This window comes from Colletotrichum orchidophilum (assembly GCF_001831195.1).
Source record: "Colletotrichum orchidophilum strain IMI 309357 chromosome Unknown Scaffold_143.1, whole genome shotgun sequence".
Taxonomy (NCBI): Eukaryota; Fungi; Ascomycota; class Sordariomycetes; order Glomerellales; family Glomerellaceae; genus Colletotrichum; species Colletotrichum orchidophilum.
In genome coordinates, this window is record NW_019173099.1 from 53,600 (window position 1) to 77,872 (window position 24,273).

General features: G+C 54.2%; 6 protein-coding genes across 6 annotated transcripts; 2 read left to right on the forward strand and 4 right to left on the reverse strand.

Moving 5' to 3' along the window:
• Nucleotides 1-1,773: 1,773 nt before the first annotated feature.
• Nucleotides 1,774-4,449, reverse strand: CORC01_12105 (mixed-linked glucanase; the record flags this gene model as incomplete). The annotated part of the gene is made up of 3 exons (XM_022623726.1): nucleotides 1,774-3,910; nucleotides 3,978-4,246; nucleotides 4,318-4,449. 3 exons carry the CDS (start codon nucleotides 4,447-4,449, stop codon nucleotides 1,774-1,776), a joined length of 2,538 nt encoding a protein of 845 aa, XP_022469763.1.
• A 5,053-nt stretch (nucleotides 4,450-9,502) lies between these two features.
• Nucleotides 9,503-13,102, reverse strand: CORC01_12106 (helicase associated domain-containing protein; the record flags this gene model as incomplete). The annotated part of the gene is made up of 1 exon (XM_022623727.1): nucleotides 9,503-13,102. The coding sequence occupies one exon, from the start codon at nucleotides 13,100-13,102 to the stop codon at nucleotides 9,503-9,505; it is 3,600 nt and encodes a 1,199-aa protein (XP_022469764.1).
• A 1,503-nt stretch (nucleotides 13,103-14,605) lies between these two features.
• On the reverse strand, nucleotides 14,606-15,897 carry CORC01_12107 (inositol polyphosphate kinase; the record flags this gene model as incomplete). The annotated part of the gene is made up of 2 exons (XM_022623728.1): nucleotides 14,606-15,716; nucleotides 15,833-15,897. 2 exons carry the CDS (start codon nucleotides 15,895-15,897, stop codon nucleotides 14,606-14,608), a joined length of 1,176 nt encoding a protein of 391 aa, XP_022469765.1.
• Nucleotides 15,898-18,678: 2,781 nt separating this feature from the next.
• CORC01_12108 (argonaute siRNA chaperone complex subunit Arb1) lies at nucleotides 18,679-20,134 on the forward strand (the record flags this gene model as incomplete). Its single annotated transcript, XM_022623729.1, has 4 exons — nucleotides 18,679-18,754; nucleotides 18,815-18,881; nucleotides 18,947-18,964; nucleotides 19,018-20,134. 4 exons carry the CDS (start codon nucleotides 18,679-18,681, stop codon nucleotides 20,132-20,134), a joined length of 1,278 nt encoding a protein of 425 aa, XP_022469766.1.
• Nucleotides 20,135-20,661: 527 nt separating this feature from the next.
• CORC01_12109 (uncharacterized protein) lies at nucleotides 20,662-21,275 on the reverse strand (the record flags this gene model as incomplete). The annotated part of the gene is made up of 2 exons (XM_022623730.1): nucleotides 20,662-21,113; nucleotides 21,218-21,275. The coding sequence occupies 2 exons, from the start codon at nucleotides 21,273-21,275 to the stop codon at nucleotides 20,662-20,664; spliced, it is 510 nt and encodes a 169-aa protein (XP_022469767.1).
• Nucleotides 21,276-22,221: 946 nt separating this feature from the next.
• On the forward strand, nucleotides 22,222-24,001 carry CORC01_12110 (pre-mRNA cleavage complex II protein Clp1; the record flags this gene model as incomplete). The annotated part of the gene is made up of 4 exons (XM_022623731.1): nucleotides 22,222-22,257; nucleotides 22,337-23,132; nucleotides 23,192-23,458; nucleotides 23,730-24,001. The coding sequence occupies 4 exons, from the start codon at nucleotides 22,222-22,224 to the stop codon at nucleotides 23,999-24,001; spliced, it is 1,371 nt and encodes a 456-aa protein (XP_022469768.1).
• Between the last annotated feature and the right edge of the window lie 272 nt (nucleotides 24,002-24,273).

Here is a 24,273-nt window from a genome sequence, read left to right on the forward strand (position 1 = left end):
TGTTAAAACGTGTCTTGGAAGCCATCGATGTGGCCAGTAGGAAGTTATTATAAAATCCCGCAAAGTTGGCTTCAAGGTATTACTCCTTTGCTGAGGGAGTCACTGCCAGTCTCAAACGGTTTGGTGGCTTGCCAGCCGACCTACGCGCTGCAATGATTCCCTGAGGTAGGAATATTCAGATAAATCATCCTTATCTACGGAGTAAGCAGTCACCGGATGCATCTTTGTTATCTGCTGAGAGGTCACTGCCGGTCGTGGATAAACCAGTGGCTTACTGGCCGAAATGCGGGTTGTACTCCATTTGCGAGCTGAAGCTCTGTGTCTTTAGGGAGGTTGGTTTTGGCAGCTTCAGTGAGGGGCAACTTAAGATCCTGTGTAGCACCCAAATTGGTCGGCCTTGTGTCCATATCTTAGTGAGACCTTGTTGTCGGCGTAACAATACGCAATTTTTGAGGCTTAAAGTGTGTCCTTGCTGTTAGGTTGCAGCGTCAATCACAGAGCCTCGAGGGCCGCTACACTACTTGATGTCACAGAATGATCTGGAACATTTATCACTCGACTGCCTTCGCCAGAGATCTTCAACACTTCAATACTGGCGAAAATTTCCTTTATAACATCGAGATCGGCGCCTTGAATGCTATGGTCTCTATCTCAAATCTGACCAGTTTGATGCAAGTTTTCTCTTTTCAAAGTCTAACTGATTTTTTTGCGGAGTCCGAATGCTTAATGACAGGCCACAAATCACAGTTTTCTATGGAATTGTCGACAACACATTTCACGTCAACAGAGAGTGGAGAGTTTATGTTTAAGCATATTAGTCAAGATCCTGTCAATTTTGTTGGCCGTGCCTCTTTCATGCTCTGCACTTCTTAATATTCAAATGCGCTCTTTGTGTCTTGGGTCATTCGTAATTTTATATGCCACTGAACCCAGTTGATACCTCATCACGGCACAGACCAAGGACTACCGTGGATAGCGACCTGGAAGACTGGAAAAAAGATTTTGCAAGTCTTCCAAATCAGTCAGGCCTCCTACCAGCATGAAGACAGCTAAACGAAGGCTTTCAAGGCTCAAGGCTTGTCATCACTTGTTTATCTGCTTGAACTGCAGACTGATGTGTAGGCACGTGTAGTCCTCATGCTCGATTTGAGAACTCTTAAAAAGGACGCCGAAATAGAAATGCGTATGACGGTATGCCGTGCATAAATAACTCCTATAGAAATCATTTATTGAAAGCAGGGTGATATCAAGGGTGTTAATGTGCCACAAACTCCAGTACCCATGGCCGAAATTATCTACATATGCTGCTTGTCCGATGTAGCCACCTTCACCCACCGTGGGGCGGTAATCCCAACTGAATTCTTTTCCTTTAGACTGTGAGAACCATTCCACTGAAGACTGACGCCATGATTTTATGGGGAGTTGTGTCTCTCATTCGTGGTGAGTTATATGAGGAGTCCAGCCATTGATGGATGACATGGGCAGTCATGGCTAAGCAGATCGTCACCTCAATTCGCGCAGCCGTTCTCAATACAAATGGTGGACAACTTCACCATTTGGGTTCAGATGTTCGAGAGAAAGGACTTGCGTACTTGATCAGACACAATGTAGATGAACAGTTTGAATAGTACATTGGTATGCGCTTTTCCGACGCTTGCTATGCTGACCGAAGGCGAATATGCGCTCTATGAGAAGCATATGGAATACAAAGAAGACCATAGAAGAAGAAAAAGGAAACGTCCTCTACATGACGTGGCAAATTTGCATCCCATATTAGATGACAAATGCAGCCAACGCCGCCGCAGCAATCACAAACAATCCGCCAGACGTCAGCTTGCCGGCACCGGCCAGGACGGGACCAGTGGTGGTGGCCGGGCATGCAGCGCCTACACAAGGGGAGGTAGACCCGGTTCCGACAGGGATCTCAGCGGTAGTCAGGGTGCCATTGTAAGGGGACGACGGTGCGAGAATCAAGGTCGTGGGCATTGGGGGCAGGCCGGTGGCGGTGCCGGAGGCGGCGGGGGTCTCGAAGACGGGCTTCTCGGCAGAGGCGGTGTTGGAGGCGGCGGGGACACCGACGGTCGGGACACCGGCGCCTAGTGGCGTTGAAGCACCGGAGGTAGCAGGGACGGGCTCATCAGAGACGGCGGGGGTGGGGTTCTCGGCGCCGGGGGCGACGGGGGTCACGAGCTTGGGGACTGTGGTGGAGATGAGCTGGCTCGTGACGATGGTGGACGTTCTAGCAGGGCAGTTTGTCACCTCTGCGGCGCAGGAGGTGATGGTTACGACGTTGGTCTTGTACGTGGTCAAGACGGTGGGTACGTCGGTGGTAACGGGGACAGGCTTCTGGCCCTCGGTGGTGACGGGGGCGGCGGGCGGCTGTCCTCCCTCGGTGGTGGGCTTGGGGATGACGGCGCTGGTGATGACGGTGGAGGTTCTCGCGGGGCAGTTTGTCACCTCGGGAGCGCAAGAGGTGATGGTGACGATGTTGGTGAGGTAGGTGGTGATCTGCTCGACGGGGACCTGGCCTGTGACGACGGGCTTCGCGGACTCGGCGGCGGTGGGGATGGCGGGAACGCCGGGGATTGTGGTGGGGATGACCTTGCTAGTGACAATGGTCGTCTCTCTGGCGGGGCAGTTGGTCACCTCGGGGGCGCAGGAGGTAATTGTGACGACGTGGGTCTCGTAGGTTGTGATGGCGGTGGTGATGTCGGCGACGGGCTCCTGGGAGCTGACGGTGATGGGAGCATTGCCGCCGGCGGGCTTCGAGGGGGTGTAGCTCTCTACGGGAACGGCCAAGGTCGTCGGTATGACGGCCTGGCTGGTGACGGTGGTCTCTCTGGCGGGACAGTTGGTGATCTCGGGGGCACAGGACGTGATGGTGTGGACCTCGGTCTTGATTACGGTCAATTGGGTAGGGACGTCGACGACGGGGCAGATGGTGGTGGTGACGGGGACGATCTCGGTGACGACCTGGGGGGTCTCGCGGGCCGGGCAGTTGGTGACTTCGGGAGCGCAAGAGGTGATGGTCTTGATGTTGGTAGCGTAGACGGTGGAGGTCGCCAGGCGGGTGGGCAAGCTCGTGGGCAGGCTCGTGGGCAGGCTCTCGACGGCGGGAATCGTCGCAACGGGCTTCTCGGAGGCCACGGCGCTGGACACAGCGGAACTGACCGCAGAGGGACTGACGACAGCAGTCTGAACGACAGAGGAGCTGACGACAGCGGAACTGACCACAGAGGAACTGACCACAGCGGTCTGAACGATAGAGGTAGGGGCGACAGTCGAAGCCGCAACCTGGCTGGAGATGACGGAAGCAGTCGCGTTACCGTCCTTGAGGTTGTAGATCTTGATCGAGCTGATCTTGAAGAAGACGTCGGCAAAGGCGGCCGGGTTGGCGGCAACCCACTCCTTGCAGGTGAGACCAGTCTTTGCCGCACAAGTCTGGGTCCAGATGCCGTCGTTGCCCGCCACGCCGCAAAAGTCAATGTTGGCCACGAGCTTCTGCTCTTCAAACAGCTTGTCGGCCGCGCAGGTGCTGGTGGTGAAGCTGGGCGTGCCCCAGGTGTCCGGGTTCGGGCTGGCGCTCGCAATGTCGGCGGGGACGTTGGCGTGGGTGAAGCCCCAGACGCGGACGGCGGTGTCGGTCCACTGCATGGCGTACACCCCTCCCTCGGCCGAGCCGAAGGGGGCGGCGGCGTCGAGGCCGGCGCAGCCCTCGTTGTCGGACTGGCCCGCGGCGTAGTTTGCGCAGTTGGGCTTGCTGATGGTGCCGGTCATGTTTGTGCCGTCGATACGGCACTCAGCGAGGGTGCCGTCGGTGTGAAGGACGACCTTGTTCACGTTGTCCTCGTTCCAGGTCTCGACGATGTCGATTTCGCCGGCGGCGGGCCAGGGGTTGCCGACGGTCCAGCTGTGGATATCTTATAAGCATGTCGCATATGGTATGTATGTGGGTGATTTGATGCAAAGCAACTTACACCGCAGGCCATGCACCGCAGACGGGTTTGGGAAGGTGAGAAAAGTTGATGACGAAAAGACCCTGGCCATACTTGGCCGTACTCTCGATTCTTACACTGCTTCTGCCGATACCAGCGGCATCGAGCTTAGTTGTAGAGTCGACACCGAGGTAAAGGTCACCATCGACGGTCTTCACGAGACCCAAGCTCTGAGCCTCCTCTGCCGACTTGTAGCTAACATATCCACCAGTGGGGTCAACATCGTTGTAGTTTCCGGTCGAGTGGTCACTCTAGTGAAAGAAACATGGTCAGCCGGCTTCTCACCAGATACTTGTGTTGTGCCCTTCGACTTGAAATATACCGTAAAGAAGCCAAACTTCTCAAGAAAGTTGGTCGAGTCGTAGCTGTCTGCCAACTGGTAGGTCTGTTGGGCAGTGACGGAAGACGTGAGGAGGAGGGCGGAAGAGAGCGTGGAGAAAAGCGAAGGCGCCATTATGGGCTAAAGTTCGATAAAACAAACAGAAAACGAAGTCGAAAAGTTACTAAAACACAACCACTGAAACTAAGGTAGAAAAATAAAATACGTTCAAGAAACGACAGAAATGGCGCTTCAAAGCAGAGTGAGTGAACGGAATGAAGGATCTCAAAGGCTTGTTTTAACAAAAGAGTGACTTAAAGAGACCAGAAAAGGAATCTTGAAAAAAGGTGTGAGAGAGGGCCTAGATGCGCAGGGCGCCTGCTCCCATGGGGTTATCTAACAGTCTTATACCGAGCTGAAAAGACGGTCGACCCAGATTCTCTCCTGGCCATTCGTTTCACCCGCGGAGCTATGGGAGGAAGTGCTTCAGGGGGTCTACAGCCTACCTGCTTCTCCAGCAATCTCATTCTCATTGGATCTCCGCGTCCCGACGAAGTCCTAGTGAGCAGGCTCGGGAACGGTGCCTCGTTCAGGGGCTCTGGACGGAGAACGAACCAGAACATCCATAGCCCGCTCCTGTACTCGACCCCCTTGACAGAGTCTACCGGTTCTGGGAATATCTCAAGGGTTCTTGTGCCTTGTCTAGTCGCAGACGTAGGCAGTGGTGGTTCCACCTCCTCGCATTCCCATGCCTCTATGCCACTTGTGCATTGACATATGCGCCTGTGAGTGGGAACAAGAACATGTTTCCTGCAGGCCCAGAAACCTCAAACACCAGAATGCATGCACTAAGTCCACCTTCGACCATGGGACGCCAGGAACGGCACGGCGGTTGGCTGGCGGCTCAGGCAAAGTCCGCGCAAAAGGTGGTCGTCCCGAGGCCAATGAAGTGGAGGGCGCATGTAAGCCCACCCCTGCTCGCCATCCAGGAACGGGCCCTTGATCAGAACTGAGTGGACTCGAGTGGGCTGCAACGGGGGCCTGCTGGTGGTCTGGGTGGATGTCGTGAACGTGGTGTGTTGTTTTTCTTTGGACTGACGGGCAGGCAGGATCCGCTGTTCCCCTTTTTTTTTCACCATTGAACATTCGAGCCACTGTCCCGCGCTAGGCAGGGGTTGTCTCACTCAAGCCGCCGAGATCTTGATGGCGCTGGTCTCTCTTGGGGGCGGGATTGGCAAAGATCTTCTGCACCGTTGCATCGGATCCTCTAGAGCAGCGGCGGCTTTCTTCAAGTTCTTCCTTTTTGATACAAATATCTTGCTATCCATCACTTGTCCTCAATGCCACATGTATTCTTTCAGTTACGTTACACCAGAGCGACGGATCATGAATAAATTTTCCTTTGGTCCCCTCAACACTTGGCCATGGGGCGCCTTAAACCCGTCGAATTGCCGTACTTACCACATTCCCATATCCGTTCACACACACCTCTCGGGATTGGAGGGCCCCAAAAAAACAACGTGTCGCTTTGACTACCACCTATTCCCGCTCAGGGGCTGAGCCTCCCGCTTCGGAAGTCAACGACCAATCGAGACATTCACAGGGCTGGTTTCCGCGGCGTAGTGGCGGCCGTCGTATTCGAATCTGTATTAGCGAAGGAGTTGCCCCGGTGGAGTTATCAACAGAAGGGGAGGGAAAAAAAAAAAAAAAAAAGCGGCACAGTTGTTGCATGTGGGTTCCCAATCTTTTGCTGCCCACCTAGGTCCTCATGTTCGGAGCATTCCACAGGGCGAAGCTGCACAAAGACATCAAATGCAATGGAAACACCCGACAGAACTGTTGGGACAGGTCCGATTGGAGAACCTTTTGTAGGTATTCCGATTTTGTAGTTGTCATTTCTTTCCAACATTGGATGACAGCCCTCGCTTGAGCCTTGTTTTCTCCGCTTTTGTCTCGGCTGCGTGCCCCTTACAGTCTGGTCCCCTCCTCTTTCAGGCTTCAGCTTTGGCTCGCAATATAAAGACGACATGATATCAAGGAATATTTTCCGATCCCCTGGGCCCGCGTACTAAATATGGCTTCCTTTCATCTCCTTCAACTTGGGTGACCGTCTTTCTTATTGGAATCGGTAGCGTCTGGCACCTGGAGGTCGATAATAGACTGACGCCTCAATGGCCCGGGACCAGACCTTGTATTGAAGGTCATCAAGATAGAAATAGGAACTCAAACATCAATATCTTTATTCGTGTAATTATTTGGTCCTTAAAGTAGGGCTCTTTTTCTCTCCCAAGGGCGCAATGTACCATCTAGTATCACCATACTGAAAAGAGGCAATTCAAGGTGGTTGCACACAATTATGCAGGTCAAACCATGGCCCCGGGACCCAGTTTACCATCCGTCTTGTTGGTAATGAGTGTTGTCAGCCGTGCTGAGTTGGCGATAGTTATCCACTCAGATGGTCCCATCCACTGATGAACACTCGCTACCGATCACGCTAAACTCCCACATGTCTGGGCGAGGTCTGTTCATCCATCGAGATGGCTCTTTAGCCTAGAGGTCCATCAGCATCCCGCGTCGATAATCTAGTGTGCCAGTAGACGTAACCTGCCTGCTGTGTCTGCATTGATCCATCTACTGAACGGCACATATAAGCCGCAGGGCCCGGTGGAGTCTGTCTCTCGCCTAGATCCCCTTGTAACGGCACTGCTTCGGAGGTGCCACCGTTCGGGAGATGATCGGCTCTTGCCTTGATTTCAGCTGCTTTTGACGTTGTATTTTCAAGTCTACACGTTGCGACATGGGTTTACTCTCATCCAAGGCAATGGCATGAATGGACAGACTTGCATGGCCATTCGGCCGTTCGAGTTCAAGGCTTTTTGCAGCATCAGTTCAGGAGCACAAATCGTTGTGCAATCGTGTTTTGACTACCTCTCCTCGCGATGCGTATATTAAGTATTCAAATGTCTCTTGTTTAGCAAATATGGCGTTGATGAAAGGTTCGCAACATGTAATCCCAAAGGTAACATAGTTGGTCTTTCAATTGCTCCGGCCAGATTAAAGATTCCGTCATTCTTAAGCGGGACTGATCTCAAGCATGTAATGAGTTGCCTAATCCGGTCACTGTGTAAGTGAAAGAAGGATTCTGTCGATTCCTTCCCTGCGTCGATATGCACATGAGCAAATATCGATACCACCAACTGAAAGTTCTTCGTTCCCGACGCGGTCAAAGTGGCCTCCAAGGGTGAACAAAACGATGGAATGAACAGGCCCAAATCGATCAAAGTATGCGAATATCTTCTTAGTTGTCTCTGCCTTGGTCTGCAAAAGTCGCCATGATATCAAACTAGGGGTGACTCGTCCCATGGAATATTTGAACCCCACCGCGCTATGCGCTGCACGATCGCCGACGTGGAACGCCGTGTATTAGTGGTTCGTCATCGCGGACGTCGGCGGTGTCACTATCGGGTTGCATGCGATGCGAGGCGGAATACGCAGGCCTTTCATTGATAGCGACTGCTTCTCCTTTCGTTTTGATAGAATAGACACTCAAAGCTTGTCACAAAAGCGACGCCGTGAATTGCCGACCAGAAATTAACGCCTAATACACCCTTTTCCTGTCACAATGCTCAAATGTAATCGTCAGACTTGTCGTTCTTCATTTCGTCTCATCATACCAGATGAAGCGCGGTGCTAGTTCTGACAGATGCCATCCAAACTTTTCGTCCAGTGTCTAGGACTTTGTCCCAGCTCTAATTCAAAAGCCCTGCCCTTAATCCACCAAGAAACCCCCAAACCAGTCTTTTCCCCATAGTAGATGAGAGAAGAGGGAGTCATTCAAGCCTTTTGTGAACACAGCAAATTCCGTCCGCTTCCCACGCCCCGACAACTCACATTCAATCTGATGTAACTGTAATATTTCTTGCATGATCGACCCATCTTTCAACTTTGCCGGATAAGCATTCGTAGCCAATGCAAAACCCATCCATCCCGGAGCATCTTGGCGACATTACCAAAATGTCCTGAACCACGAAAAAAGAAAAGAGACCCACACTTTTTCGGTGGACGTTGCCGTAGAGTATGCGCGCGGCTCTGCAGACGCCATTTAGAGTTCACGCTCGCAGCGGAAAGCATCGACAGTTAATATAGACAATTAATTAACCACTAAATTTGGCACCAGAGGCTTCTTTGATGGATCGCCGGCCGGGATCTTTCTACACCAAGCTTAGTTTGAGGAGCGAGACAAAGAGGGCAAAAGGAAGAAAAACAAAAAAGTGACAGGACTGAGATCTGCGCTGCGAGTCATTCCCATTTTATCATTTCCCATCTTTTACCGACAAAGTCTAAGTATCTGTTCATCTGCCTCCTCCTAATGAACCAAGACACTGACCATCTCTGAAAAAACCGAATCTCTCCATCTACGGATTATGCATGCCCGAGCCCCCGCCAAGCTTCAGAAGCCCTACGCAAAAATATGTTCATCGCCGCGCCGGGGATCAACCAAACGGCTCCGACCTGCCTTTCCCGTTGATTCATCTTGTCCATACCATCGGCCGAGTGAAGTTGAGTCAGTCCAGTCCGCACCGCAACCTGAGGGACGGGGGAATGTAGAAAAGCGTCTTAGTCTTGGACGCACACGGGTATCATTCTGCTTCCCGGGAAAACCCAACATCGAAGTGCAGTCTACTACCTTACAACGCCAAAATCCAACATTCACCAAAGCCAAGCCCTCCTCACCTCAACAAGTGCTCTGATGATACTTAACTACTCTCATCCCTTGTCCACGCTCCCGACTCACCAATCTTAGGCCACCTACTTCAGGTCTTCGCAGGCAGGGTAATGCACGTTCCCGAAATCTTGGCTCTTAACGGATCTAGCCGGCTTGTAGAGGACCAGGTCGCGGGTGGTTGCCTCTCCCAGTCGTTCCGAAGAGGCTCTCGCTTAATCCGTGACTCTGTAATCTAGTCTTGGCTACCACTCTATGCGACAGCAACAAGAAGAAAAAGGCCAGACTGACAAATTCCCGATACCGTCGTCGACTGTCTCGTTGGGTCACGGGCGATGTGTTCATTATCCCAAAATCACGTACAAGTGTGAGTGCATCAGATATCTCTTCTTGGGTATATTCACGTGAGCTACAACAACCTGTATCCTCGCCACCCCCCTTGGCTTTCCCTCCACACCGGCGGCACTAACCCCACGTCCCGCCGCCACCACCGCCACGACCACCCTTCCTCTGCGCACTAAGCCTCCAATCATCCTCGCCAGCATACTTGTTATGCAAAGGCTGGATCCTCTCCGCCTGCTTCCTCTTGGACAACCGATCCGTCGGCGCAACCTTGAAAAACGTCGGCGCCGCGTCCACGAGCCACTTGGGCTCGATGCTCGTCGTGCAGTGCATGTACTCCTTGGTCGTCAGCACGAGCGTGTGATAAATAACCCACTCGGCCTGCTTCCCAAACAGCGCCGAGCTCGGGTGCAGGTACACCGGCGTCCCCTCAATGAGCGTCTTGTACCCTTCCTGCGGATCTTTCCGCGCCGCGTTGCGGAAGAAGCCCGAACACAAGGCCTGCCGCACAATCTGCGTGTGCCGCCCGCAGCTGACGACGGGGTGCCGGTACCGGTCCATGATCTTGACTAGCTGGTCGTGCACGTCCTTGGCCCGCTTCATCGACCGCGCCTGGATGAAGTTTTCAAAACACCACGGGCTCGAGTAGCTGCTCTGCTTCCACGAGTTGTAGACGTTGAGGAGCGTGAGGTGGTCGCCGTGCGGGTCGTGGAATTTGGCCTTTTTCTGGTCCGCCTGCGACTGCTTCTCCTTGGGGCGGTAAAATACGTTGGGGAGGTTGAGCATGGCGACGATGATGAGCATCTCGGCCGAGCACTTCATGTCGACCGAGATGATGAGCACTTTGGCCAGAGACGGTTCCATGGGGAAGTCTGCCATCTTTCGTCCCAGACGCGTCAGCAGGCCCTCGTCGTCTAGTGCGCTGAGTGCGTATAGCTCCTCCAGCGCCGTGAGCATCGTGTTGATCGGCGGAGGGTCCATAAAGTCAAAGTGCAAAAGGTCGTTGATGCCCATGGCCTTGAGCATGAGAATAACGTGTGACAAGTTCTGTCTCTGAATCTCCGGAATGGTAGTAGGCAACATCTCGGACTGGTATGCCGCTTCGGTGTACAGGCGGAAACACTTTCCGGGCCCCGTACGACCGGCACGTCCAGCACGCTGATTTGCTTGGGCCTGCGAGATCGGGGTGACGACTAAAGAGTCCATGCCCAATTTGGGATCGTAGGCATTCTGTTTGACGAAACCGGGGTCTACGACAAAGTAGATGTTATCGATTGTGATGGAGGTTTCGGCAATGTTGGTTGCAATAACTACCTTTCGGCAGCCCGGGGGTGCGGGATCGAAAATGCGACTCTGCATCTCGTTGGGAAGTGCAGAGTACACGGGGAGGATGATGAGCTCTGGGACGTTGGGCCCTAATGCTTTCATCCGCTCATACAGAATCTCGGCCGACGTGTCGATTTCTTCCTGGCCCGTCAAGAAAAGCAAAATGTCTCCGGGCGGCTCGGTAAGGTGAATCTGCATGACGGTGACCAGCGCGGCATCGAGGTAATCGGACTCGGGCTCGCGCGAGTACAGGACCTCAACGGGGAACGTGCGACCAGGGATTGTGAAAATGGGACAGCCGTCAAAATATGACGAGAATTTGTCGGCGTCGAGTGTTGCTGATGTGGCAATGACCTTGAGGTCCTTCCGACGTTTCATCGTCTTCTTCAGAAGCGCGAACAGGACATCCGTGGAAATGGTACGCTCGTGGGCCTCGTCGAGCATAATGACCGAGTAACGCCTCAGGTCCGGGTCGACAAGAATCTCACGCTGAAGCATGCCATCTGTCATGTACTTAATCTTGGTCGCCGGACTCGTCTTGTCTTCGAATCGAATCGTGTACCCGACAGCCTCACCCAACGGGGTCCCAACTTCCTCGGCTACACGCTTCGCAACAGACATGGCGGCAACACGTCTGGGCTGTGTGCATCCGATGACGCCGTCGTTGGCGAAGCCATCCTCGGCGAGGTATTGAGTCAGTTGCGTCGTCTTGCCTGAGCCGGTCTCTCCGATAACCACCATGACTTGATGCTCTCTGACAGCGTCCAAAAACTTCCGTCGAAAGGCGAACACGGGCAACGACTCTCGTTGGTCCTTGATGCTCATGTTTGTCCGTTTGCCGAAAGCCTGGTCCTTTGGCGCCACCGCTCGCTTCCACTCCGGAACAGCGTCGGGCTTGTTCTGGGCCATCTGTGACTTGGCGTTCCGCAGGTCGCTGGCGAACTTGCGCTTGTCCGGGTCTGCCATCGGGTCGTTCCACTGCGCAGAGAGATCGACCTTGGAGTCTTCTGCCGCAGCAGCCTCCGCTTCTTGTTGCTTCAGCTCCTTCCTCTCCTTTGCCAACGCGGTACCTGACATGGCAGCTCGATTCATAGAGCCATCCGGTGCTTTGACGACTCGAATAGGCGACAGCTCCAGCGACTGCTTTGTTTGACCAGCCAGGAACGGTGGTTCCTCCTCTCGAACCTCAATGTCAACGTCCTGTTCCAGTTCCAGCTCTCCGTCGCCCGTCAGCGTCGCGTTGTAGTCTTCTTCCAGGTCGGGGTAATCGGAGGCCTTTGCGACACCGGATGCGATCAGCTGGCGAATCTCCCATCTCTCCGGCGACGTCATGCGTTTCTTCTGCCGGCGAGGTTGATGCTGCGGGGGCGGCATCGGTCCATCGTCGAACATATTTCCGTTCCGGCCGCCGCCGCCACCCAGCGCTTGCATGTTTGCGCCCGAGGATATCCTGTCTTCCGGGTATAGGTCCATGCCTGTCTCTTGGTCCACCTCTTTCATCGACAGACCTATCCTGTTTCCCTCGATGTTGACAACCTTGACCTTGACGTCCTGGCCCTTCTCCAGCAGGTCCGACGGGTGGTTGACCCGTTGACCTTCCACCAGCCTGGAAATGTGTACCAAACCATCCACCTTGCCGCGGACGCCGTGGAGGTTCACGAAGGCGCCGAAATCCTTGATACCGGTGACGTGACCGCTGTACACCTTGTGAAGCTGAGGCGCGTCGTCGACTTCGGGCTCGGGAGCCCTCTTGAAACGGCCATCGTCCTCGTCGTCGTAGTTGCGTCTCCTGCTCCTCTGCTTCAGCGAAGGCCCACTGTCGAAATCGTCGTGAGATCGTGATCTGGATCGGTATTTGTCGCGCTTCCTCCGTTCCCTCGATCTCGACCGACCCCTCCGCTTCCGCCGTGTGTCGCGACCGTCGTCTGGACTACGGCTCCGCTTGCGCGAATCTGACTTGTCTTTCCGCGCCTTGCCCTCCAGCCCTTCCAACAGCGCCAGCGTATCGTCAATAGCATCAACTCCGTCACCTATGCTATCGTATGCCACGGGCTTGTCGGGCACCGAGAGGCCTCTGAAGATCTCGTCCTTCTCGGCAGCACTGCGGTGGTGGTGCTCGTCGCTGGTGCCGGCACCGTTGCTGCTCTTCTTCGCCTTCCCCTTCATCTTTGGGTGCATGTTTAGCACCAAGCGATCGACGCTTTCCACCAAACTCGGGGGGAAGTCGGCGCCCATGCCGGCCAGCTTCTTCTTGAAGCCATCGTAGTCTTCGGCGTCGACTCGCTGGGCGATGATGAACTCGGCGAGTGTCTTGTCGGATACGCCCAAGTGGTTCTGCAGTTCGGAGGTGACCTTGGACACGAGTGACAAAAGCTCGAGATTCAAGAGGTCGTCCATGGTGAGCGAGAGTAGTTGACCTGCAAATGAATTCGGGATCGCCGAATTGCGATAGTCGCTGGTTGAGGCCTCAAAAAAGTCTAGGCGGCTGCACGCTTCGCGACGACACATGACAGCACTGACAGGGAAGTATCGGAGAAAGCACTTTCCGTTCCGATACGGCTCCACTAAAGCGCCGCACCAGGAGCCGGCACTCGGTACGTACTGTTCGCAGACATTGAGGCACCTAAAGTAAGGTACGCCAGAAAACTTCCAGAAGCTCTACCAATCGCAAGAGCGCTGATTAAACTTGAGATATCTGTCAATTACATGTATCGTAGCATCAGTTTTTTTTTTTTTTTTTTTTTTGGTTGGTTTTTTTTTATATGTAAAATGATCAAATGGTAAATGTCGGGGGAAAATTACGTGTTGCACTCCCATCACTTTCTCATTCATCTTGGCTCTGTCTCTATCATCGTCTCTATCTCCCTAATCGCCGACCTTGTAGTAGTGAGAATCACATTGATTTACCTTACGACAAAGACAAAAACGCAAAGAACAGGCTAGGCGTATACACCAGGAAAAGCAGGAATATTGACGGCGAGAGATCAACAAGAGACCAGTGTCCTGCATAGGGCCACCCGCACTGTCTTCTTCCCAAGACTGGAGAAGGAATCGCCGGCTGCTCGGTGGTGGAGATCTATAGAACCTAATATGTCACCCCGCCGTCCCCAATATAGAAGCTCCCACACTTTGCATGTGAATCAGGCCGGTCATTGACAACAACTCCGATGAGTAGATCTGGAATAGCATCAATATGTTATGTTTAATCTTGCATGTCATCACCAGTCTCCTTAATGCCTCTTTCAAGAAGCCAACGCTATCAGTTGCGGAAATGGCTCGAGGACACCGCTGTGTCCGAGCATTCGTCACTCCCAATTTCGTTCATTGACATTAATCCACTCTCCCGCATTGGCCGAGCAACCTCACCGTCCTCCAACTGGATGTGGGGTTCCCGTGAAGTTAGGAGATGATGTCGTCCGTGTTTTACCAATGCAGCCGGCCTGCATTGGTTCCATGCAGGTCCCATAGTTGATGCGAGGTTACCTTTCGATTCCCTGCAGTTAGCACGCGGCAGTGATACATTTCAGACTACATTGCGAAGCAAAAGACGCGAGTTATAAGAATAAGGTAATGGTATTGGATGAATTTGCAAGGAACCCCCGACGCCTGGTGTGATGATGATGATGCGTCTCAAGGTCGTTATCATGGATGCAAGCCTGCTGCCCTCCTCAGGAGCGACTTCTAATTCGCACCATAGCCCGCTCGACTGTATTTGGGTATTGTAAAAGTTGGGCAAACCGTGCTCGTCTGTTGCCTGCTGGTAGATGGTCTTTCTTTACCGCACAAATCATGACCTGGAAAAACTTTTTGTGGTCGTGCTGCGGAACCCGAGGTCCGGTAGCCTCTGCGCCCCGGGCGCATTCTATCGAGCTGGCAAATGAGAAAGCCTGAGTCTCACTCTCATTGCTCCATTTCTTCAAAAATCTTGATCAGACTCCGTACGCCCTTAAGCGCATTCTCGTCGGGGCCCTGACCGACGGTCCACTGCGCGTGGGCGAAATCAATGAGCTTCAACGAGTAGATCTTGGGCAGAGCGGGAGCAGGGTCTTTGTCGTCGTCGTCCGAATCGTCCGAATCGTTACCGAGAACGGCGGCATCGATAGTCGTCGCAAGATCTTCGTCGATCAGCTCGATGCCACTATCCACTCGGAGGGTAGTTCTACCAGGCTTCTCGCTCGTCTCAACCTCGGCTTCGAACCTGTCGACGACCGCATTGTTCTGCGCAATGGCTTCCCTAAGTTTTTCACCGTCGCCCTCAAAGACAAACAGCAAGCTGGCCGAGTACATCCTGCTCTCTTCCGAGGCGAGGGCTTGTTCTACATCTCGCAGATCACGGAGGAAAGCCTGGACAACAGCGCGCGCCAGGTCGTCGTCGATGCCGGCGGCCTTGTTGAAGAGGAACTTGCGAAAGTTTTCCACAATGTTTTCGGTGTTGACATGGGTGCGGCCGTAGTCCTTGTCGTAGATCTTGTAGTCTTCATGGTCCAGCTCGGACTTCATGGTGGAACCGCGCCAGACCTTCATGCCGGCGATCCTGAAGCCCAGGGGGCCGTGGGTGGTCTTGCCCGTGATCTCGTCGAATCTTCGCTTTTTCTCCGCAGGGGCATCGTCGGCCCACAGCCTCACGCCCAGCTTTACGTCGAGGAAGTTGGGGGAGGTGAAGCCGAAACCCGAGTTTTCGAGCACCACAGCCTGATCTGTCTTGATCTTTTTTGACTTGTTCTGCACCCACTTTCCGTTCTCTTGGTGCGAATCGGCAGAGGGTTGTCCGGTGACGGACTTTGTGAGTTCCTCCTTGGCCTCGGCTGAGGCAACGGGGCCCGGAACGCCATCTTCGATAGAGCTGAGTTCGGCGGGATCGGTGAGCATCAAAGTGCCGTAGTAAACAGGCATTAATGCGGCGAATTCGGGGTGTTTGTCCTCTTCGTTGGCCGAGTTATAAAAGTCGATCTCTGCCTGTGTGCAGGGCTTGATGAACAGCTCGCCATCGGGATCGCACATGGTTCCTGCACTGACGGTGGCGAACCGACGTTAGAGTCTTTGGTCTTTTTGCGTGGCTTCGCAGCGCAATTCGGTGGGAAAAGGGGGTATAAAGAGCGAGCGACACGAGACAGAACAGCTACTTACTGGCCAGCAACAGTGTGGGTGTAGTCGACTAGTTCAGCGCGAGAAGGAATCCCCCTTTTGACCATCTTGTTGCGCTGAAAAGTGAGGGAAAAACCGAGAGTAGCGGCGGATGTTGAAGTGTGTTTATGGGCGATTCACATGCCCAGGGGATATCCTGGATGTCCCTGGCGCGTCGAAGTCGGGGTAACTGGAAAGTTTTGTAACGGATATGATGGTCGTAGCGCGGTGTGGCGAACAAGTAGGTTTCTGTGCGTGCCTCTTGTTTGTCTCCTTGGCTATCTCTCTTTTGCTCTCAGTAGTCGGGAAACGGCAGTCGGGACGGCTTGGCAAGGGAGGCGAATGAAGGCGCGAGAGTAGTAGATCAACAGTGATGGAGGAAACGAGCCTCCAGCCTCGAGATGATGGGGACGGGGAGAGCTTAAAATGAAGCTGATCTGGTCCGGGGGTGTGGGAGGACGGCGGCAAGAGAACAAGGTTAGATGACAGGAGGGGGAGAGCAAGAAGGAGGCGTAGTCACGAATCCACGATGAATGAGAGCAGCCAGCAGCAGCCAAATTGGTTTGGGCGCGAGAGCGAGATTGAAAATGCCATTCGCGAAGAGGTACGTACCCCGGGCGCTGCGTTGTTGTACATCAAATTCGGAGGAGGTACTTTGAGGTCCACAAGGTAAGGCAAGGTACTTTCAGCAGCACAAGGTACTTTTTCCAGTGGATCGCTACGCCCCATCCCCCTAAAGCCTAAGGGATGCAAGGTTGAATAAGGTACGTATCTACCGAGTAAGGCACCTGGGCGCCTTTTAGAGCGGCGTGTGGGCGGGACAAACATCATTGTTTCCTACCGGCTGTTCTCGAACAGAGACACAACATCGCAACAGGTGCTGGCAGCAGGACAGGCAAGGAGGAGGGAAGAAAAAAGGATTTTGTTTCCGCACAGCGCACAGCGCACAGCGCAGCAGCTACAGGCAGGAATTGGCAGGGGATGGAGAACGACCTGGTGGGACAAGGGACCTGAACAGGAGGCCCCGCTGCGCGCTGTTCCCAGGGACTTCTCCCATCGAAACGACGCTACTTTCTCTTCCGCCCCCTCACCCCCGTGCGGCGTGCCCCTCCATCTCTCAAAAAAGACCCTTGCCGGCCGCTGCGGGAATCCAACGCTGGGAAAAGGTGGCGGGAGCTGCGAATCTACTTAGCCACATCGCCAGTGAATTATTCTTCCTCTTCGTCCTAACCACAATATGTATACATCCACATCCCTCTTCTCAACCGAGTCCGCCTTGTCCAGCCGCTGGCCCTTGTCGCTCCCAATCCCAGGCGCACACGAACCACTGGCATCCCACACTCGAGCCACTCCTTGGGCCAAGGGGCCAACCGCGGTTCCCGCAGTCGGCCGAGTGCCTTACTCAACTTCCCTGTCTCCTCGTCTCTGTTCAACCTTGGCTTCAACAGGGTCTGAATAGGCGCAGCTCGTCTTCCCTTTATTTGCACGACACGGCAAGTCGAGGCTTTGAGCAAAGTCGTCGTCGTCGTCGTTGTCGTCAACAACGTCAATGAGCTAACCCCCACTGCTTGGTAGTAGGGTAACCTGCATACCAAAGGGCAATGCGTCAGCTGGACTGCGGCCTCGCTTACTACGTATCTCTCCGAGTCTGACTCTGGCTGCCAAGAGAAGCTCGCTCTTGGGACCTTTCGTCTCTGAATGACGGTATGACTGTATTTCACGAACAGGCGGCGACATTATACGATACGTCCATCGCGAGTTTCGCCATATCCGAGAATCTGGGCCAGACTGTTGGACAGGTGCATCGCGAAGCCATCCAACACCACCCCAAAACGTTGCATCGCCACACTTGTGAGATCAAAGGAGTATAATCACATAGTATCTGTTTCTGTTCGTGATGCCGCCGGCTGCTCGGGTCATGTCGTGTTGGTTGCTTTGGGTGGTCTCACCGCTACCTCGCCAGCGCACGAGAATTTCCCTCTTGTTCCCCTCTGACACGACCGAATCGTGTCAGCTGGGCTTTCCATGCAGCAAATGGAATATGCAGACCGCCGCCTTGGTCAGTCATCCTCCACTCCTGCGGCGCGCGCCATACGAATGCGACAGGACTGGCCATGCATGGTGAATGATACTGAGTACTCCGCCTCAGTTTCCGCCTCAAAGAAGCGAAAAGCCGCGCTGCAATGCAAGCCATCCTACAATTCCAATGATGTTGTGCCGCGTCCCACGCAGGCTTTCCACCAACCGCCGTTCTTTTTGCGTCGCAAACCCCTGAGGAACCCAAGCTTTGGGAAACAATTGGCTCGCCGTCAGCGTTTGTCTGAAGATCGGCTGCGGTAGGCCTCCGATAACTGGGAATGCTTGAGGTGATTGGGTCGCGTAGATCCTCACAACTGGCAAAGTTTGGATCAGATCCGCCCTCTGTGCACGTCATTAAGGCCATACATGATTTCATGCTTTTCGAATTACCTGTACTATGTCAGTGCAGAACTGAAATCAATAGGAGAGTACGTTTTTTACTATTCTTGCCACTCTCATCCAGTATGCTCTCGATGGTAGTGGTAAGGTGAGGAAGGTTTCGCTGCGATATCGTCTCCTTTCTTTGCTTTGTAAGTCGGAAAGATGGAATCAAAAGCGAATGACAACGGGAAGCACCCTTACCCGCCGTACCTTACTTTTCGGCGGATTATTCAAGACGTCGACAACGTGAATTGATTGCTGATCTCTCCTTCCGTCTGCAACACCCAACCCACTTCTTCTCTCTTCGTCCAAAAAGCAACTAGAGACTCCCTTCCTCTGCTCGTCAACTACCCTTCTTCAACCACATTTCCAATACAGCAACAACCAACATGGCAGGCAAAAAGGCCAGTACAGCGGCCCGCGGCCCGACAGCCATGCACAAGTATCGTGGCACTGGTTTCGAGGGTATTTCTGACTAGGCCACAATCGATTGCGGCTGTGCCATGCTAACATGGACTCTCCCAGAATTCTATGCCGACCCTCCCATGACACCTGCTGAAGCCCAGGACGAGCGCGAGAACATCTACAGCCCGTAAGTGACTTGTCCTCTTTGTCATCCTTTACCATCCTTAGGCGATTACTGACGTGGGCTTACAGAGACCTCACCTTCGCCGAGTAAGACTCTTCTTCCATCCCCATGTGGCCCTCCCCAACTGACGGAAAATAAGTCGCATTCAATCATGTATCCAGCGTTACCGCTCTCGCCGCCGCTTAGGTGCCTCTGACCAGATCTTCAATAAGTACCTTTTCCTCGGCGGCATCGACACCACCCCGCGCATGTTTGGCGGCAACACGGACGCCGATCTGAAGGATATGACGCCGGCAGAGAAGCGAGACGCCACGGCAATCGACATGGTCTACAGCTCCGGTGGCGGCGCTCGCTTTTATAATGATGATGACCCTGACGGATGGGACGTGGACTTTGCCGGTGTAGTCGCCGGCTTCTGCTCCGAGAGCCTCCCTAACACGACGGCCTGGGATTATGCGCAGATGGGTCAAGCCGTTGGCCTACTAGAGAACTTTCTCACCTACGTTCTCCAGCACGACGTGTGCCCAGAGTACGAGACAAATGTCAAGGAGGCTCTGGATATCTGCCAAAAGGCCAAGGTCGACTTACCACTGGCCCATCAAGCTTTCCTCCATTTTCCTGGACAATTCAACCTGGCACTATCGGAAATGTTTTGCAAAGACTTTTACTTTTTCGGAGAGGGTGACGAGTTCCAACGCCCAAAGGAGTTCTCCCCTGAGGTGGTATTCAAGATTGCGATGGCGATGACTGCAACTCGGGAACAGTATGATGCCGTTATTGGTGGCTTGAAAGACAGCACCGTTAAGGTCGTTAGCGAGGAGGAGTGCAGCGTTGAGATCGTCGCCATTCACCGGCCGACCGCCGAGTCACGCAAGCTCGCCCGCAGCATCCGCCTAGATATGGGGCACCACTTCGAACCTGTTGGAACTATGGTCACGAAGCCGTGCCTTATCGAAGATGGCTACGACTACGGTGAGGACATGATCTTGTCTGATGAGGAGCGGGATACCTTCTTCCTGGATGATTCAATCTTGCAGAGGCTCAAACCAGGCTTTAAACTGCAACTCTGCGTCTGCGAGCTGAATATTGGCATCAAGTTCATCAAGCAGGCTCGTCAGGTCCTCGTAGAATGGTACACCTTCCTGCCGCAGAACCTTATGCGGCACTACAAGGAGCCCGTGCCCAATGAGCGCCCTGCCCCGTCGGCCATCAAGCCAGAAGAAGAAGCTGGGAAATCAAGGCCGATGTTTGTTTGATGAACAAGGATCCGATGGCTATCACTGACATGGAATCTTGCCACAACTGGCCGTCTCAGAAAAGAGAGAAGATAGGCTATTCATTAGAGGATACAGTAGCAGTGTGGCGGTTTGAGGCTGAAAACTGGACATTGAATTATACTTCCTCCGAGGTAGCTAGATCACGGAGGCACCGGCGTTTCGATCGGATTCGACCAAGATACCCCTTCAGAGAAGAGAATTCAGAGGATCTGGTACCTCTTGATTATGAATGATGCAGTAATAATTATCATCAATGTCTCGCGTAAAGTCGTGCAAAACATTATTATTTCGTCAAACCCCCCCAACTCCGCATAGCGGGGGATCCAAATTCCCCACCCCCATGAACATTGAACCAATTTACAAGAACCAGTAAGAATAATGAGTCAGGCGAGCCCGAGTGAAGCTCAAGGCCGAAAGAAGAAACAGAAGACAGGTTCTGGAGATAGTGGGTTCGCCGCACCGGCAGCACAGTCTAAGACGTTCTCAGTGCCACTCCCTCTACCACTCTAATCCCGAGTCTGAATCTTGTTGTCTCCAGCCACAGCATCAGCGTAGCTAGGTGGCACAGCGCCATCGCTGCTTCCCTCGCCAGCCCCGCCTTGCTGCTGGGGGTGCTGCTGCTGCTGTCTCGAGGAACCTCCGGCGTTGTTGCTGTTGTTCGTGGTACCGTAGCCGACTGCGCCGTTACCTTTGCCGTTGTGCTGCGAGGGGCGCGGTTGTTGACGGGGCTGCTGGGTGTGAGGACCGTTCCCGTTACCGTTGCCATTGCCGTGGACAAAGACGTAGGTGACGCGGCCACCCTCGCGGTCCTGCTGCGGGAGGGTATCGTATTCGTAGTCTGGTTCGGGGAATTTGGCAATGATGTACCAGGCGTGGATGAGGCCGGGGATGTAGCCTAGAAGGCAGAGGAGGATGTTGATGATGGAGTCGGCGCCGCAGATGCCGCGCTTTACCCAGACTGTAGAGTTTCGCAAGGATTAGTTATTATTCGATTTGCGACGGAGTTTGCCATTGTTGCGCGATGAAATGCGCGATTACGTGAGGGGTGGAGGGGAAACGTACCTGGTAGAGGCGGGAACAGGATGGCCAGGAGGCCGAGGAAGATGTCGGCGGAACACATTTCTGCGTGCGAGTGAAGTTTGGGTGTGTGTGTGAATTGGAGGTCAATACTCTCGAGGGGCTCTGGGGGTGTTGTAATGGTTGAGTTCAAGGTGTGGTGGCTTATGGCTTTGTAACCTTGGAGGAAGAACGATGGGTGGACAGACAAAACAAGGTGACATTTATGAGGAGCACCTGGAGGGAGAGACAGGGCCTTTCGCCTCTCTAGGTTTCGGTACGCGGGTCAGGTCAGCAGGCAGCGAGCGATTGAGCCGGTACGTAACGGGTGGTACGGGTGGCGGAGCTGGGGGGTTGAGGCGTGAGCCGTGGGGGGGCTTGCGTAATGGTACGGTGTCGGTGCGAGGTAAGACTGGGAAATGATTGGCTGTTTCGGAAGAACATGCGGCCGAGGCGGAGGCAGCCGGGGATTAGAAGCGTTTCTGACGGCGTCGGGGTGGATCCTGGATCGTGCGCTTACTACGTAGGTTTTGCCGATGTTTCTGGACTTTTGCAGCTGTTTCTGAGAAAGGCCATGCGCCTTGGTGTTTGCTGCATTCGATCTTTTGGTGTTTCTTGGGAAGAATACCTTAGCTGGGTATCTATCCACCCACCTCATCGGTTGACCTTGTCGATACGTAGGAAACGATAGACATCGTGTTCTCAGTCCCCGCTAGGCCTGGAGAATATGCAGGAACATGGAAGCCGCATGCGACAGTGACGACGGCCCTGAGAATCGCTGCCCCGCCAAATAAAACCCCGCCAGGTCTGGGAGCTCCCGCACGGACCATCCCGGAATCCCAGCTGTGATGTCAAGGTCCCTCAATTCCCGGTGGGCGCGTCGGCGGTGATGCATTTCCCACACGACTCCAGTCCGCATTGCACCTTTGGCAACTTTCTCGACCTTCCAGAAGTCGCAACGCTAATCAATAGCACTGCCCAGTCCTCCATGATTATCAGATAATTCAACCATGTCCATCCCCGGTTTGGGCCACCTCGTGGCGCCAGTAAGCAAAAAAAACCCATCACCTCTAGAACCACACAATGGGGAGCTGAGAAACGCCATCTAACGCCAAACCATCGCAGCAACCGACGTCGGCGAACCAGACCCGAACGATCCGTCTCCAGCCCTTCTGGGAATGGCGCTTTCAAGTCGCCTTTGACACACAAATCACCCTCAAGCTCCTCTCGGGCACGGCCGAAAAGGATGGCACCGAGCTCGCCCTCCAGCACCTCTATACCTTTGCCGGCACAAAGTCCAAGATTCTCACACTGCAAGGTTGCGAGCTCGAGGTCGAGGGCGTCCTCACCGACGAGTCCGTGGCCGAGTACCCGAAACCCCAGGACTCGCCGGCGAACTCGGTCCTGAACTTGCACTTCCAGCTCACCGCCATGCGCCAGCGCGCCGCCGCCGAGAGGAGGGAAGGTCCGAGGATCGCCGTCTGCGGGCCGCCCACGACTGGCAAGACGAGCCTGACGAGGACCCTGACGAGCTACGCCGCGAGGGTCGGCGCGCAGCCTTTGGTGGTCAATACGGATCCCAAGGAAGGGATGCTGAGCCTGCCGGGGACGTTGAGCGCCAGTGTCGTCGGGACGCTGTTGGACGTCGAGGCTGTTGACGGGTGGGGCACGACGCCGACGAGCGGGCCGAGCCAGGTCCCGGTGAAGCTGCCGCTAGTGTACTACTACGGCCACGCGAGCTCCGAGGAGGACCCGGCAAAGTACAAGGAGCTCGTGAGTAAGATGGCGGCGACTGTGACGTCGAGGCTGGGGCAGGATCCCGAGGTTCAGAGCGCGGGCATGATTATCGATACCCCGGCCGTGACGGAGACCAATCAGGTCGGCATGGAGAACTTTGTACATGCTGTGGAGGAACTTTCGGGTACGATTCTCCCCCTCCAATGGAAGCTTTGACTTCCCTGACGGTGCTAATGGGTGCAGTCAACATAATTATCGTCTTGGGCTCAGCGAGCCTCAACGCGGAGATTTCTAAGCGCTTCTCCACGGAAAGAACCAGCCTCGGGGAGCAGTACAGCATTCTTCTCTTGGAAAAGTCAGAGGGCGTGGTCGAGCGCGACGTGGGCTACATGCAACAGGCCTGCGAGGCGTCCATCAAGGAGTACTTCTTTGGTAGTATCGGCCAGACGCTGAGCCCCGCCACGCAGCAAGTCGATTTTGACAGCTTGGCGATATACAAACTAGGAGACTGTGAGTTCTTGCCTCCCCCTCAACAAATACAACATCCCCCTCCCCCCCCCCCCCCCCCCCCCCCCTTTCCATAACACAACAACATAGTTCTGCCCCGCCCCTTCTCCTCCACTCCACTCCACCTCGTCTCGCCACGGCTCCCGAGCGCTGGCACGGCGTGTCTGCCCCCCGCCACCCCCCCCCCCCCCGCGGGGGCCGGCCCCCCCCCCCCCCTCTTTTTCTTATAAAAAAAAGGTCCATTGTTTGCTGAATCTCGTGCGTGCCCAACCAGATTCCATGTACGGCGGCGGTGCTGACGAGGGTCTGATGCGCGTGGACCCCGCACAGCTCATGGCCCATTGGACGTTGGCCATCGTCTATGCCTCCGTCAAGGACTCGCCAGAGACGATACGCACGGCCAACGTAATGGGGTACGTCTACATTGCCGATATTGATAAGGAGAAGCGCAAGTTGAGGATTCTAGCGCCGGTGAGCGGCCGGTTGGGGGATAGGCCCCTATTGTTGGGCAAGTGGCCTGAGCCCTTTATCAATCTCTTGGGATAGGACATTTTTAATGATACCACTTTCATCGCCAATGTTGTCAACTGGTCGTCATCGTGCTCCTGCGCATGCTCGCGCATGACTTGGCAGAAAGACGAGCCAGTTACTCGATTCCACCACCCGGTCAGCAAACAATATTGCAAGTCCTCCGCAATGGGTGTTAATTATTGAGCTAGTCTTTTCCCCTCCAGTGCAACGAAGACCAATCATCATCACTAACAGGCGAGAAACATGAATCTCAGGCGTAATCTAGGCCTAGTTCTGGCCTACTTGCC